Consider the following 13,685-nt stretch of genomic DNA (forward strand, 5'->3'; position numbering starts at 1 on the left):
TCAGGACCTGCAGACTGCGCCTGCGCGACGCCGTAGGCTCCTAGGACCAATGAAAATGCGCTAAGGCTGATGGGCTCTTCTTAAACCTTTCCGGATTGGCGGTCTCTTGCGCTTCTGGGCGCTCTAGGCGCTGGTTTGTTGAGTTTGTGCAGTTTGTTTTCCCTGCTTGGATTCACTGGCATATGCAATTGAGAAAAGACCTCTAGAGGAGGAATGCTTTCCAGGTTACAGAGTTTGGATCTACTTTGTATGTGGAAGAAACGTTTGGTACAGAACAAGGGTGCTTCTACAATTGGCTACAGTTAAAAACTTCCCGTTGGAAGAGCTGGAGAGCTGGCTTCGTGGTTAAGGTCACTGCTCTTCCAGAGTACCTAGGTCCCATTCCCAGTACCTATATGGCAGCTCACAGCTCACAGCTCACAAATGAGCTGTCATTGGCAGATACGTGGTGCACATTAATTTGCACAAACACACACAAACAAACAAAAGATAAACAAACACATTAAAACACACAAACAAAAATCCTCTCACGCACTCTCACAGTAGGAGGACTCCTGCCTAGAATTTGAGGTTCTGATCCAGACCTGGTTAAAACGTTTAATGTTACACGCACTTTACACCCAAACACATAAAACTATAATATAAAGATGCTGACAATAAATCAAGGTATTTTTCACTGGATGTACGGGGTCCTGAACCCCAGCACTGCACACAAAAACCATGAAGTGCTGCAATGCGTACAGTGCTCCCCTATAATACATGCACAAAGAATAATACATGCATGGAGTATGGAGTCAGATGAATAAATTGATGGTATCATCAGATCAAAGCTGGCCTGAGCAGAAACATTGACCATGTTCCTCTTATATATTAAATTGTGTGCTGGTTGCTTTACATACATTATTTACTTTTTTTTTTTTTGTTTTTGTTTTAGTTTTTCGAGACAGGGTTTCTCTGTAGCTTTGGAGCCTGTCCTGAAACTCGCTCTGTAGCCCAGGCTGGCCTCGAACTCACAGAGATCGGCCCGCCTCTGCCTCCCGAGTGTTGGGATACGGCTACATTATTACTATTACAAGTCTAAAACACTAACGATATTTCACAGATTTTAGGATGTGAAACTAAACCTCACAGATTTTGTTGTGTAATAATATTTACTTGAAAGAATGAAGCCGGGCGGTGGTGGCGCACACCTTTAATCCCAGCACTCAGGAGGCAGAGGCAGGCGGATCTCTGTGAGTTCGAGGCCAGCCTGGGCTACAGAGTGAGTTCCAGGACAGGCTCAAAGCTACACAGAAAGAAAAAAAAAGTGGGATATTGAAAATAAAGCAAAAGAAGATAGCTTGGGTGCAGGAGAAATAGATAGATAGTAATTAAATAAGGGGAAGAGTGTCCCCAGGGACAGAGGGAGGAGAAATAACGGTACTGTGATGTGACAGGCAACACAAAGGCTGTCACCCGACTGAGGCTTGCTTTCCCTTCCTGCTTCCCAGGAGTGGAGCTGAGCCTTGACCACATGGACAATCTGATGAAGGTCTGTCTACACTTGAATTCCGTTAAGACACCTGAGATTTCACATGTTCACTTTTATGCTGTTTGTGCAGAGATAAGTCTAGAACACAAAAGGGTGCTAGGCACAGTGGTGCACATAATTAATCCCAGCCCTCGGGAGGCAGAGGCAGGCAGATCTCTGTGAATTCAAGGTCAGCCTGGTTTACAGAGTGAGTTCCAGGACAGCCAGGGCTGTTACACAGAAAGAAAAAAAACAAAAAAACAAACACCAAAGATGACCCTAAAAAGGGCAAAGTGTAAGTATTATGAAATACTTTTGACTTCATTTCCATCTAGGTAACAGCAGTAGTGGCCTTCTAAACTGGTCCTCCCCCTCTCTCCTTCTCTCTCTCTCTCTCTCTCTCTCTCTCTCTGTCTCTCTCTCTCTCTCTGTCTCTCTCTCTCTTTTGTACATTCTCATATTTTGTAAGACATCTAGTCCATTCAGCATCCACTGGACTTGTTTTTATTATTATTATTATTGAATGTGTATATGATGTATATGTGGGAATGCTCCTGCTACAGTGTGTGGAGGTCTGAGGAAAGCTTTGTGGAGGTGGTTCTCTCCTTCAACCTAACTCTGTTCATTTAGTGGCAAGCATTTTTACCCCTGAACCATCTTGCTGGCCCCGGCCCTCTCCTTTCTGATTTGGTCTTCCAGACCTCACTCACCACCTACAAAGGAAGCAAATTTCATCACTGTTCAGTGTGTACCTTCAGAACAACCTCTGGAGACATAACCCCAAAGCTGTAGTAACAACTGGAGACCTGATCATTCGGGCCACAGCCATCTGGGAGCAAAGAAACACCCAGTACCAAGTTTTGACTTGTGGTTTCTTTTCACTATTAGTAAAGGGTAATGTGCTAAGTAAAGTAGACTTGAGTGGGTTGTAAGTCTTTGTCCTCAAGCAAATGATTGAGGTGTTTGTTTTGACCTTGAAAAACCCTAACCTGTATAATCTCATTTTCTGGACGGGAGGGGCAGTGTGTGTGTGTGTGTGTGTGTGTGTGTGTGTGTGTGTCTAGGAAGGACAGGTACCTAGTGAAGTCCTTGGCACATAGGAGCTCCCAATACTTTCTCTGCAAATTTTCTAAAAAAAAGAAAGAGAAAAAATTAAGACAGAGGATCATATACCCTAGGCTATCCCAGGCCTTGAATTTGCTATGTTACTCAATGTAAGCATTACAGCTTAGATGGGAAGGTATCCTGGCAGTTGGGTGCCAAGGAATACCACAAAGTCACACCACACAACAAACCTCACACGCAAGATTTATTGGGAGGAAGAAACCCAGGAGGGTGGCTGCCTCTGCTCAGTAGGAAACAGCAGGGAACTGAGCAGAAGGCAGGGCTTATATAGAGTTTCTTGGGGGAGGGGATGGAACTTTAGAGGGTGCAGCTCTCCAGGGTGGAGTTAGGTGAGATTTCATGTCCAGAGATTGGGTTTTTTACTCTGTAGGGTGGGGGCAGGGTTCAGCTGTTAGGGTGGTTAGAATGTTCTGTGGGTGGAACCTGGCAGTTGGAGGTCCTCAGGAGAGGGACTTGGCCACTCATGTGGCCTGCAGAGAGCTTATATTTCCTCCTTTTTTGTTTATTATTAATAAACAGGGGTTGGGGATTTAGCTCAGTGGTAGAGTGCTTGCCTAGCAAGTGCAAGGCCCTGGGTTCGAACCTTAGCTCCAAAAAAAAAAAAAAAAAAAAAAAAAGCTAAACAATCAGGTCACAGGAAAGGGGGTGATGTTATCATTAACTACTTCCTGCTGAATTGGGGAGTCAAGTCCTTTAGGCAAACTTGATCTTCACCATCAGGGCATAAACAGGAGTCGTAGCCTTTGGCTCTGTAGTGAGGGGACAGTAATCCTGTAATAGCAACGGACTGAAAGTCTAGTTAGAGATCTTTTGAACCTGTTGTTGAAGAAATGGAGGCAAGAGGTTTATAAGGCAGGGTGCAACCAGTAGGATGAAGAAAAGCAGGAGAAGGGCTTAAGAAGGGTGACGTCCAGTTCCACATTGGACTGTCAATGAGCCACTGGCCAGAGGCATCAAGCTGTGTCTTACATTTTTGGGGATCCCGCTGGAGTTATCAGATCTTGTCTTTTACTGTGCCTGACTGGCAGCTGATACAGTGGTTAGAGCAAGTAGAGAAGAGAACAATTCCGGAAGTGCAAGTGTCTTAGTGAGCAGAATTGCACACTGGGGGGGCCCTGAAGGGTGTGGCAGGGAGTATGCATGCCTACTTGGTGGGCAGCCCAAAGGGTGGAGACGGAGAAGCCCACTTGACAGGTGGCCCAAAAGGGCATAGCCAGGAGAGATGGATGGCTAGCTAAGGTGGGGAGAAGCAGCTGAAAAGGCAGATTCTAGACAAACTTGGTAGGTGGCAAAAGCCAGCAGAAGCCAATGATCCATACATGCCTTAGGAGAGTCAGAGCAGCAGCTTGGGTCAGTTTGAAATGTTGGGACGTGGGCATAGCTGGAAGGTAAGTATAGGACGCTCTATCAATGCTCCCTGAAAAGAGAGCACTTAGATGAGGGTGGTGTGGAGACCCTTGTGCGTGAGGAGATGGGACAGGTGAAAAGAGAAGACAGCGTTGGGTGAAACTTTCTATTCAAGTGTAAGAAGTGCAGCAGATGGGGTTGGGGATTTAACTCAGTGGTAGAGCGCTTGCCTAGCAAGCCCAAGGCCCTGGGTTCGATCCTCAGCTCTCGAAAGAGAGAGAGAGAGAGAGAGAGAGAGAGAGAGGATTTATGCTAGGCAGTGGTGGCGCACGCCTTTAATCCCAGCACTCAGGAGGCAGAGCCAGGCAGATCTCTGTGAGTTTGAGGAAAAAGGCACAAAGCTACACAGAGAAACCCTGTCTCTAAAAACAAAAACGAAGAAGAAGAAGAAGAAGAAGAAGAAGAAGAAGAAGAAGAAGAAGAAGAAGAAGGGCAGCTGCAGCAGAGCACACAGACAAACCGTAGGCTCTGATTTTTGGATAAGTATGCAAGGGGTACAAAGGAAGGTCCCAGTTGGTGATCCAGGATCCGGAGGGCACATCCCTCCATTTCTGTAACCCAGAGAACGAAGGTGCAAGTTAAATCCAGAAGATGTAAGGCCAGGGTCTGGAAGGGGCCTGTTGAAGCTTATGAAGTGGCTTAGTAATGAGTGCAAGAAGGGGTTCATGTGAGGGGTCGAGGGCCACCTCATCTAGTGGGCAGGTGAGAAGAAAGAAGGAATCCAAGAGCAGAAGAAGCTGGTCATCTCTAGGAAGGACAGAATTGTCCTCGGTGGTGGGGACTGTGGGTGATTGAATCAAGTCTTTTCTATCTAGGGTAATGAATGGCCTTGTGAGTTGGAGTGATAGCTAATCCCAAATAAGTAACCTGAGGGGTGGACAGCTGGACCTTAGAGGGTGAGACCCTATGTCCCCAGGTGGACAGAAAGTTTAATAAAGTAGAGGTGTCGGCCCGGCTAATGTGCAGGGATCACTATAAAGTAGATCAGTTGTGTATTGTGCACGCTTTGATTTAGGAAGGGAAGAAGTCAGAGGCCAGAGCCTAGCCAAAGAGATGTGGCTGTCCCTGGGGGAGGACAGTCGAGGTGAGTTGGGTGGAAAGGTGAGTATCCGGGGCAGCCCAAATAAAGGAAAAGGTGTTTTGTGGTGGAGATTAAGAGCATGACAAAGGCACCCTTGAGGTCTAGAGCAGAGGAATAAAAGGTCTTGGCCAGGCGTGGTGGCGCACGCCTGTAATCCCAGCACTCGGGAGGCAGAGCCAGGCGGATCTCTGTGAGTTCGAGGTCAGCCTGGGCTACCGAGTGAGTTCCAGGAAAGGTGCAAAGTTACACAGAGAAACCCTGTCTCGGGGGGGGGGTGTCTCTGAGGGGACGGGGGGGAGGGGACTACAGGGGTAGGGTACTACAGGTGAAAGGGAGCCATGGCTGAGTGGATAAGTTGGAGATCCTGAACCAAATGGTAGGTTCCACTGGTTTCACCACAAGTATGGGATATGAAAGGGGGAAGAAGTGGGGTGCAGAAAATTCTTAGAGACTTAAAGCTGTGGAGAAAGAGAGGGTATGGAGCCTGGGTGATGTATTTGGTAGGGTTTGGTGAGGCTGGTAAAGCTGTCCCCCTACTCTGACAGTAGAGGAATAGGTAGAGGTGAATCCCTAAAACTGTCAGGACTAAGTAGGTGGTCCCAGTGTACAGAAGGAGAGAGCTAGATCACCCAGTTACTGTGGTATCTATCCGAGGCTCCCTGTCAAAGACAGCAGTGGTCAGGCCAAGAGAGCTCAGCCCCTCAGTCAGCCATGACCGGATCTAGGAGATCAGCTGAAGGCCCACCTGGCCTTGATGGTTCCATGCCACAAAGGACATGGGGCACTCAACACCCCAATGCCCCTGGATGGCACCTTGGACATGGTCCAAGTGGTTTATGGGGGTCTGGACAGGACCAGGCTTAGTGACCCTCGTGACTGCATTTCAAACAGGGACCTGGAGGTTCTCCGGCTTTAGGGAGCCTGGGCAGTTGCTATGGGCGGCCGACATGCCTTTGCTAGCATCAGATATTTGTTTTCAGGCTTTTTCATCTTATCCCTTGTTACTTTTTTTTGTTTGTTTGTTTTTTGTTTTTCAAGACAGGGTTTCTCTGTAGCTTTTTTGTTCCTTTCCTGGAACTCACTTGGTAGCCCAGGCTGGCCTCAAACCATGTTACAACTTAAAGACCACTGCTAAGATTTCCGCCTGTGGAGTCAGGGCTCCTTTCTCTAAATGTTTGTTAGGCCCTAAGATCAGGGAACTCTGGGAGAAGTAGGTCTTAAGGAGTTGTTTTCCATCAGGGGTCTTGGGATCCAGATTGGTATTTTATTATAAAAGGGTCTTTGTGCTGGGTTTTCGTGTTTGTTTTTTGTTGAGTTGGGTTTTTGTTTGTCCTGGATGACCTCTTGGATTTTTTTTTTTCATAATTTGCTGCTTTAAGGGTGTGTGGTGATATACTGTATACCCTAATAAACTTGCCTAAGGATCAGAAAACAGAGCCAGCCACTAGGTTAGACATAGAGGCCAGACAGTGGTGGCACACACTCTTAATCCTAGCATTCCAGAGGCAGAGATCTGTCTGGATCTCTATGAGTAAAAGGCCACACTGGAAACAGAGCCAGGCAGTGGTGACATGCACCTTTAATCCCAGGAAGTGATGTCTGGGCACAGAAAGGTATATAAGGTGTGAGGAACCAGGAACTCACTCTCTGTAGGCTGAGGATTTTGTAGAGGTAAGAACTAGTGGCTGGCTGCTTTGCTTCTCTGATCTTTCAGCTTTCACCCTGATATCTGGCTCTGGATTTTTTTTTTTTTTTAATTAAAAAGGCCATTTAGATGCAAACAAAAGGGTGAAGACCAGCCAGGAGGCAAATTACACATTGATCCCTAGCAGGAATGGCCCCTGGGTTATTGTAATTGTATTCAGGGTCCTGGGTGGGGACTGCCTCAGGCCTGTGCTGAGAAGGGAGAAAGGGAGCCAGAGAGGCTGGAGAGGAAGAGAAGGGACTGTGGGTTGATGCTGATAATGGGGAGGCTGGTCAGTGGAAGAATCATGGGGTTGGGCCTCACAGCCAGGAGGAGTTGTTTTCCTTGGATGGCTTATGTCACGTGGTCACTTTTAATCAAGATGGGAGTGAGGTCATATGACAGAATCCATCTTTCCTAACCCTAGCAAAATGGCTGTCACCCACATGACTGCCCCCATCCCAGGGGGGAAACAGTAGCTAAGACAGCAGCAAGCCACATGTTTCCTTGAAGGTCAACTATGTGTAGATGTTTAACTTAAATTAACCCTTTGTTACAGCTTCACAGGGTTTTAATCATACCCAATATGCTTACAAATCTCAAGGGACAGAAAGTTTACACAATAGTTTTACAAGTCTATTGAGATAAGATGTATACCTTAGCAAAAAATTTGTAACCAAACCCAAGAACGAGATGAGTACTAATAGTCCTTATTGGGGATAGTCTGTCCCCTTATTTTGTTTTCTCCGTCACATAGTCAGGTGGATCACCTGATGTGGACAGATTTTGGAAGAAACCTTTAAACAAAACATGCTTGGGTCTATACTATAGGAGGGGGGCCACACCCCAGCTCCAGAGCCAGATGTTAACTCAAGTGGGACAGTATAAAACAACAGTCTAATGCCTCTCATCCTGAATCCCTGTAAAACTGAATCCAGTAAGCTGAGAACAAAGAAGGATTAGGGATGGGACAGTTTTCAGTCCTGGCTATAGACAGAGGATGCTGCAGAGGGAGCGGAGATAAGCACCAGCCAGGGAGGAGTGTGTGCAGGGTGTGTGAATGCTGCAGCTGGCCTACTCCTTTGCTTTCTCCGTGTCCTGCTAGGTCTCACTTCTGGCTCCCACTTTGCAATAAACTTACAGATCCTGTATGCGTTGAAGCTCCAATGGAAAGGGATCCTGGCAGTTGGGAGCCAAGGATCTGTGTAACAGTCACTGTGTAAGCTTAGCAGGTTTCCCCAATGTAACAACTCTGCTCCAGCAGGGGAGGTTTCCCCAGCCAAGTTGATACAGCTCTGCTCCACTCTGCTCCAGAGTTCAAGGGAAAGTTTCCTCAGTAAAAGTGTTACAGCTCTGCTTAGGTGCCCCCAAGTGTAACAAACCTTCCGCTAGGGGAATGTTTCCCGGGCAAGTGTTACAATTCTGTTCAGCTCTACCCAGCTCCCACAAAAGGTGTTACAGCTGGGCTTCACTGGTGAAAATGTCACACTGTACAACGAACCTCATTCAAGAGATTTATTGGGAAGGAAGAATCCAGGAGGGTGGCTGCCTCTAGGGTGAGGTGGCAGCTAATTGAACAGGATACAGAGTTTATATAGGATTTCTGGGGCTGTTGGGGATGGGGTGGGGCTTTCCAAGGTGACTTGGGATTGGTGGGATTCTGTGCTCAGGGACCTCGGGGATTGGTGGAATTTCAATACCTGGTCCCAAATCAAGCTCAGGTGTTTTTCCTTGGCCCTTTTTATACTACATATCCATCTATGGTAACTTAAAAGACAGGAAGGACATTTACACTGTGTATGTGTGGGAGACTAGATTTAAAAAAAAGAGTTGGAGCAGAGAAAAGAGAAATAAGGAACGGGGAATCTCTTTACATTTCCTGATTGCTCATAGTATTTGTAAAGGTCCTGAGAAATATTAGGATCCAGGGTTCCATTAGGCAGTCCTTTGATTGCAAAAGTGAATGAATTTGGGGTGCTTCAGGTCGGCTATCAGGTGGAGAAGCTGGAGGTTTTCTAAGAGGCATCCCAAGGGGGAATGAGAGGGGATGGAAGACACTGTTTCCAGGGATGAGAAAGGGAAAATGTCACTGCAGGCTGTAGTTGTGGGTGTTCCCCAGGACTCAAGGAGGACCAAATGAGGACCAAGCCGTTCAATGGGTCATCACCAGACTCAACGGGGGTCAGGGCCTTAGCCAGAGGAGGGACTCAGTGCCTGGTACCAGGGCTTTTGTAGACGCTGGAAGGTGAGGATAAAAGCTGAGCTCTAGGAGGGTCTCATCTGCAGGAAAGGTCTCTAATGGGGTGGAAATAACCACGAGGGCCTAGAGGAGCTGTGGGATTACAGGCTGCTCTGAAGGCAAGGTAGAAGAGGGCAGGAGGAGTGCAATAGTCCAGCTGGGCCTAAGGAAACTGCAGGATTGCAGCTCCAAGGGTGGGGGGCAGGGTCAGGTCAAGAGGACCAGCCATAGCCTTAAAGATGGTGGATACCTCTACTTCCAAGAGTACCAGAGGAGTGCCGTACACTCTAAGGTCACTTTCTTGGACTCAGGGAAATGTTCACACGGACCAAAGGGAAAACTTACCTACTTGCTGCTGGTGGGTGGGGTACTGTGGGATTGGTAAGCAGGAAGGTGAGTCTGTTGTGGGTAGACTGGAGATGAGGGATAGGGTCCCAGTGCAGGCACGAGGAGAGCCAATCTGAGTCACAACACCCAATGTAAGCATTACAGCTCAGATGGAAAGGGACTTGGCAGCTTGACAAGGAATACAAGCCACACTTCCTAACAAACCTCACACCAGAGATTTATTGTCAGGACTATGATTCAGCAGGGAACTGAGCAGAAGGCAAGGCTTACAGAGTTTCTCGGGGGAGGGGGAAACTTTTCAGGGTGCAGCTCTCCAGGGTGGTTTTTCACTCTGTAGGGTGGGGGCAGGGTCCAGCTGTTAGGACAGTTAGAGTGTTCTGTGGGTGGAACCTGGCAGTTGGAGGTCCTCAGGGGAGGAACCTGGCTTACACTCAAGATGACCTAGAACTTCTCACCCTTCTGCCTAGGCCTCAGAAGGGTTGGCATCCGTTTTGTCTTGTTTTATGACGTGGGATTAAACTCAGGGCTTGGTGCATACTAGGCACGCACTTTACTGACTATGCCCCCAGCCCTGGGATTTTTGTTTATGGAGAGAAATACATGAACGACAGATTCTCACTTCTGGCTACATTGAACATAATCATTTATCTTCTTCATTTGAAGTCACTAGCAGTATTTTGGGTATCATTTTTTCTTTTTCTTTTTCTTTTTTTTTTTTTTTTTCTGAAATAGGGTCTTTCTGTGTAGCCCTGGCTGTTCTGGAACTCAGAGATCTGCTTGCCTCTGCCTCCTAAGTGCTTGGATTTGGGTGTAATTTTTTTTTGTTTTTGTTTTTCAAGACAGGGTTTCTCTGGGTAGTTTTGGTGCCTGTCCTGGATCTCGCTCTGTAGACCAGACCAGGCTGGCCTTGAACTCGGAGAGATCCACCTGCCTCTGCCTGGCTCTGCTTCCCAAGTGCTGGGATTAAAGGCATGAGTCGCCGCTGCCACCGCCGCCACCACCCACCCCAGCGCTTGCTAGGCAAGCACTCTACCACTGAGCTAAATCCCCAATCCCCAGATTTTTTTTAAAATTTATTTTATTTTTGGGGGGGGTTTAGAATTTTTAAGTTGCTTTAATTTTCTGGAATGAAGTAAAACAAAACAAAGCCTGAAGAGATGGCTCAGTGGTTAAGAGCACTGACTACTCCTCCAGAGGACCTAGGCTGAATTCCCAGCACCTACATGGCAGCTCACAACTGTCTGTAACTCCAATACCTTCACACAGACATACATACAGGCAAAACACCAATAAAAAATAAAAATAAATTTTTAAATGTAAAACAAAACACAACACAGGTCAGGGATATGGCTTTGCAGTACAGTAATGAGGCCTGAGCTCAGTCTCCACCACTGAAGAAGTAAAAATAAACAAATCCAGGGCGTTTTTTCCAATATTCTAAAATACTTTAATAATTAAGACTGGTAGGAAGACTGATATACAATGTAATTATTTTTTTTTTACATGATTCTGTACATTAGGGGAACATCTTGACGTACAATACGCTAGGCTTCTCCTCCTTTACATTTACAATCGTGACTCCAAGTTACAGACAGAAAACACAAAGTCAACTTTTATATACACTAAGACAAAACCACTGACTAGATGCCACCCTCACCCAGGTTTCAGAAGACAATGAGATGAACAGTGAATCCGAGCCCTGATGGCACACAGGAGCGGGCAGGTGGCTCAGGCTTGGCACTGAGAGGGAAGGAGCAGTGAAGGAAGGCTGGAAAGTTTTGCTGTCAGGCATGGTGTCATGTCTGCACTCCCTGTACTTGGGAGGTGGAGGCAGAAGGATCAGAGGTTGAGGTCTTCCGTGGCTATCTAGTGAGTCTGAAGCCAGCCTGCGCTACATGAGACCCTATCTAATAGAACAAAACAGAAAATGTCACCTCAGCCACAGACAGCGTAGGTATATGCAAAGCAGTCTCCAAACCAAAGGAAAGAGTGGTTAGAATCAGGGCCGGGGACAGATCAGGGGCAGGGAGCACCGGCCTAGCTTGTGAGAACTTGGGTTCCATCCTGGGCACACTGAACAAAATGCAATCACAAAGGAGAAAGGAGACCGATCAGGTTAGCAGTTGCGGCAACCCGTTTCTAGACTTCTAACAGCCTTAGCACTGCCACTGGGTTTCCTCCTTAACCCAAGTGTTAGCGAGCTCCGGGGAGCTGGGGTCTTGTTCCATAGCCAGAAACTACCATGCAGGAAGAAAGAACAAAACCACCTTTTCCTCCGTGGAGAAGGAAGTACTATTTAAGGTCACTTGAGCTTTTTTGTTTGCCCTCTATTCTAAATCTTCACTAAGTGTGATGCTAACAAGGAGAAAATCGCTGAGAGAACACCAAGAGGAAAGAGGATAAAGCAGGAGAAACTCAAAACAGTCACAGTTTACTAAATACGAAGGTAAGGAAGAGCTGGGCAAGCCTGCTGACCTATGATCCCAGATGGGGAAGGCTAGCTGAGCTACATACTGACTGCAGACTAAAACAAAAAGACAAGAGAAAATGGGACGTTTCCTTTCCCACTTACAATGTAAATCACAACCAGGAGGGAACAGTGAGGCTGTGTGGGTTTCAAGAGAAAAATTCTTCGAGGTATACAACCAGATCTGCTTTAGGAAATCATACATCACAAATGCAACGGGGAGGGCCTGATCCAGAAACTTAGGCACCGGCCACACTGCTACAGCGTGGAATTGAAAAGGCAGTGAGGTGAATGCTGCCAGAGAGCAGAGGCAGGAGGGCCCCTGGAGTAAAGGGGGCTCCGCAGTAGGGGGGCCAAGAGCTCTGACAGGGGCTCTGGCTACAAGCATGGGCACCAACGGCACATGTGTGCTCGCACAGGGCGCCTACATCCACTGGCTGAAGTGATGATTTACAGTATTTGGTACAAGGAACGTATATAGTCTATGGAGTTTAACTCATGAGTCAGTTCTCTGCCAAAATGACATTAATATTAAGGCCTTTTTCTTGGTTTGTATAGAAACCATGCATGATATTCTCATTTAAACAGCTTGATTACAGCCCCGACTGTTTAATGAGCAAATTCCCATCATTTCTTTCAGATAACTTTAAAATAAGGACCAGGATGAAAGCCAAACATGATGGCTCATGCTTGTCATCCCAGCAGGTGGGAGGCTGAGACAGGAGTTTGAGGCCAGCCTGGGCTACACAGTGAGTTCTGGGTCAGCCTGAGCCACAGTTTAAGATCTTGTCTCGAAACAAAAGGAAAAGAGCTGGGAAGACAAGTGTCAAGGAGGGACAGCCGGGACGCCGAGCTTCCTGTCGGCCTCGATCTAGGAGGGATAGTACATTCTTCCAACTGCCACGCCAGGGGGTCCAAGCACTTCTTCTGCAAGTGGGGCCCTTTGCTAGAACGGTAGTGCCTCCAGGTTTCCTGGCAGGAGGATTTGGTGGCTAGAATAACACCTACATAGTGGGTCTCACACACAGCGCGGGTGGGTAAGGCTAACGGTACAACCTGCCTCAGCACAAGCAGCTGTCTCAGGGCAGGGTGTGCTGCAGCCAGTAAAACTCAGACGCGTCAAGTGCCTGAGCATGGGTGGCTGGGGAGAGGCCTTCAAGTCCACTGCAGTGTTAACAGGTTCAAAAGCATTAGGTGTTTCATTCTAAGGGCAGCACAGGAGACTCCGTTCCAGGGAAAGCTACATTCATACAAGTGCTCTTCACCTCTGAACCAGATCCCAGAGCAGCCTGGCTGTGTGGGAAGTGCTATGGTTGCTTTTCCATGGTCCTTCAGTCCCTTTCTCATACTTCAGCATCATGGGCGATGGTAGCTGGAAGGGTCAAAAAGGGACAAGTTACCAGACAATGGAGACTGCTTCTCTATTCTTTAAATTTGTTTGGGAAAAATCAAAAGGATTTTTGTTGATTACAAAAATATATACACTTCAAGTGGTACTGAAGACTGACCTAGAGCTTGTACATGCCCCACCACTAAATTAAACCTCCAGCTCTGGCTTTCTCTATTAGTACTATTATGCTGTAGCTGGAGAGGTAGCAGAACTTCCAGCAATTGGGAAGTTGAGGCAGGAGGACTGCTTTGAGTTCCAGGTTCCAGGCTAGCTTGAACTACAGTGTGAGATTCTATCTCAAAAGACCAATAAATAAATAACTAAACAAAAGGACAAAAAGCTCCTCAAGGAAGAACTGGTCAGACCTGTGCTTGTCACACTGCAGACAAGCGGCAGAGCAGTTCGTCAGAAGCCGAGTAAACAAGAGCAGGGTC

At 47.1% G+C, this 13,685-nt stretch overlaps 1 protein-coding gene across 4 annotated transcripts in view; it reads right to left on the reverse strand.

Annotated features, from left to right (window-relative positions):
• Positions 1-10,823: 10,823 nt before the first annotated feature.
• Phactr4 (phosphatase and actin regulator 4) overlaps positions 10,824-13,685 on the reverse strand; it is an 83,932-nt gene continuing 81,070 nt past the window's right edge. For all 4 annotated transcript variants that reach the window (XM_036179331.1, XM_036179332.1, XM_036179333.1 and 1 more), the window contains one exon: positions 10,824-13,233. In XM_036179331.1, coding sequence (XP_036035224.1) covers positions 13,218-13,233 — 16 coding nt within the window. In that variant the 3' untranslated portion in view covers positions 10,824-13,217. The remainder of the gene's footprint in view (positions 13,234-13,685) is intronic.

This window comes from Onychomys torridus, chromosome 2, assembly GCF_903995425.1.
Source record: "Onychomys torridus chromosome 2, mOncTor1.1, whole genome shotgun sequence".
Lineage (NCBI taxonomy): Eukaryota > Metazoa > Chordata > Mammalia > Rodentia > Cricetidae > Onychomys > Onychomys torridus.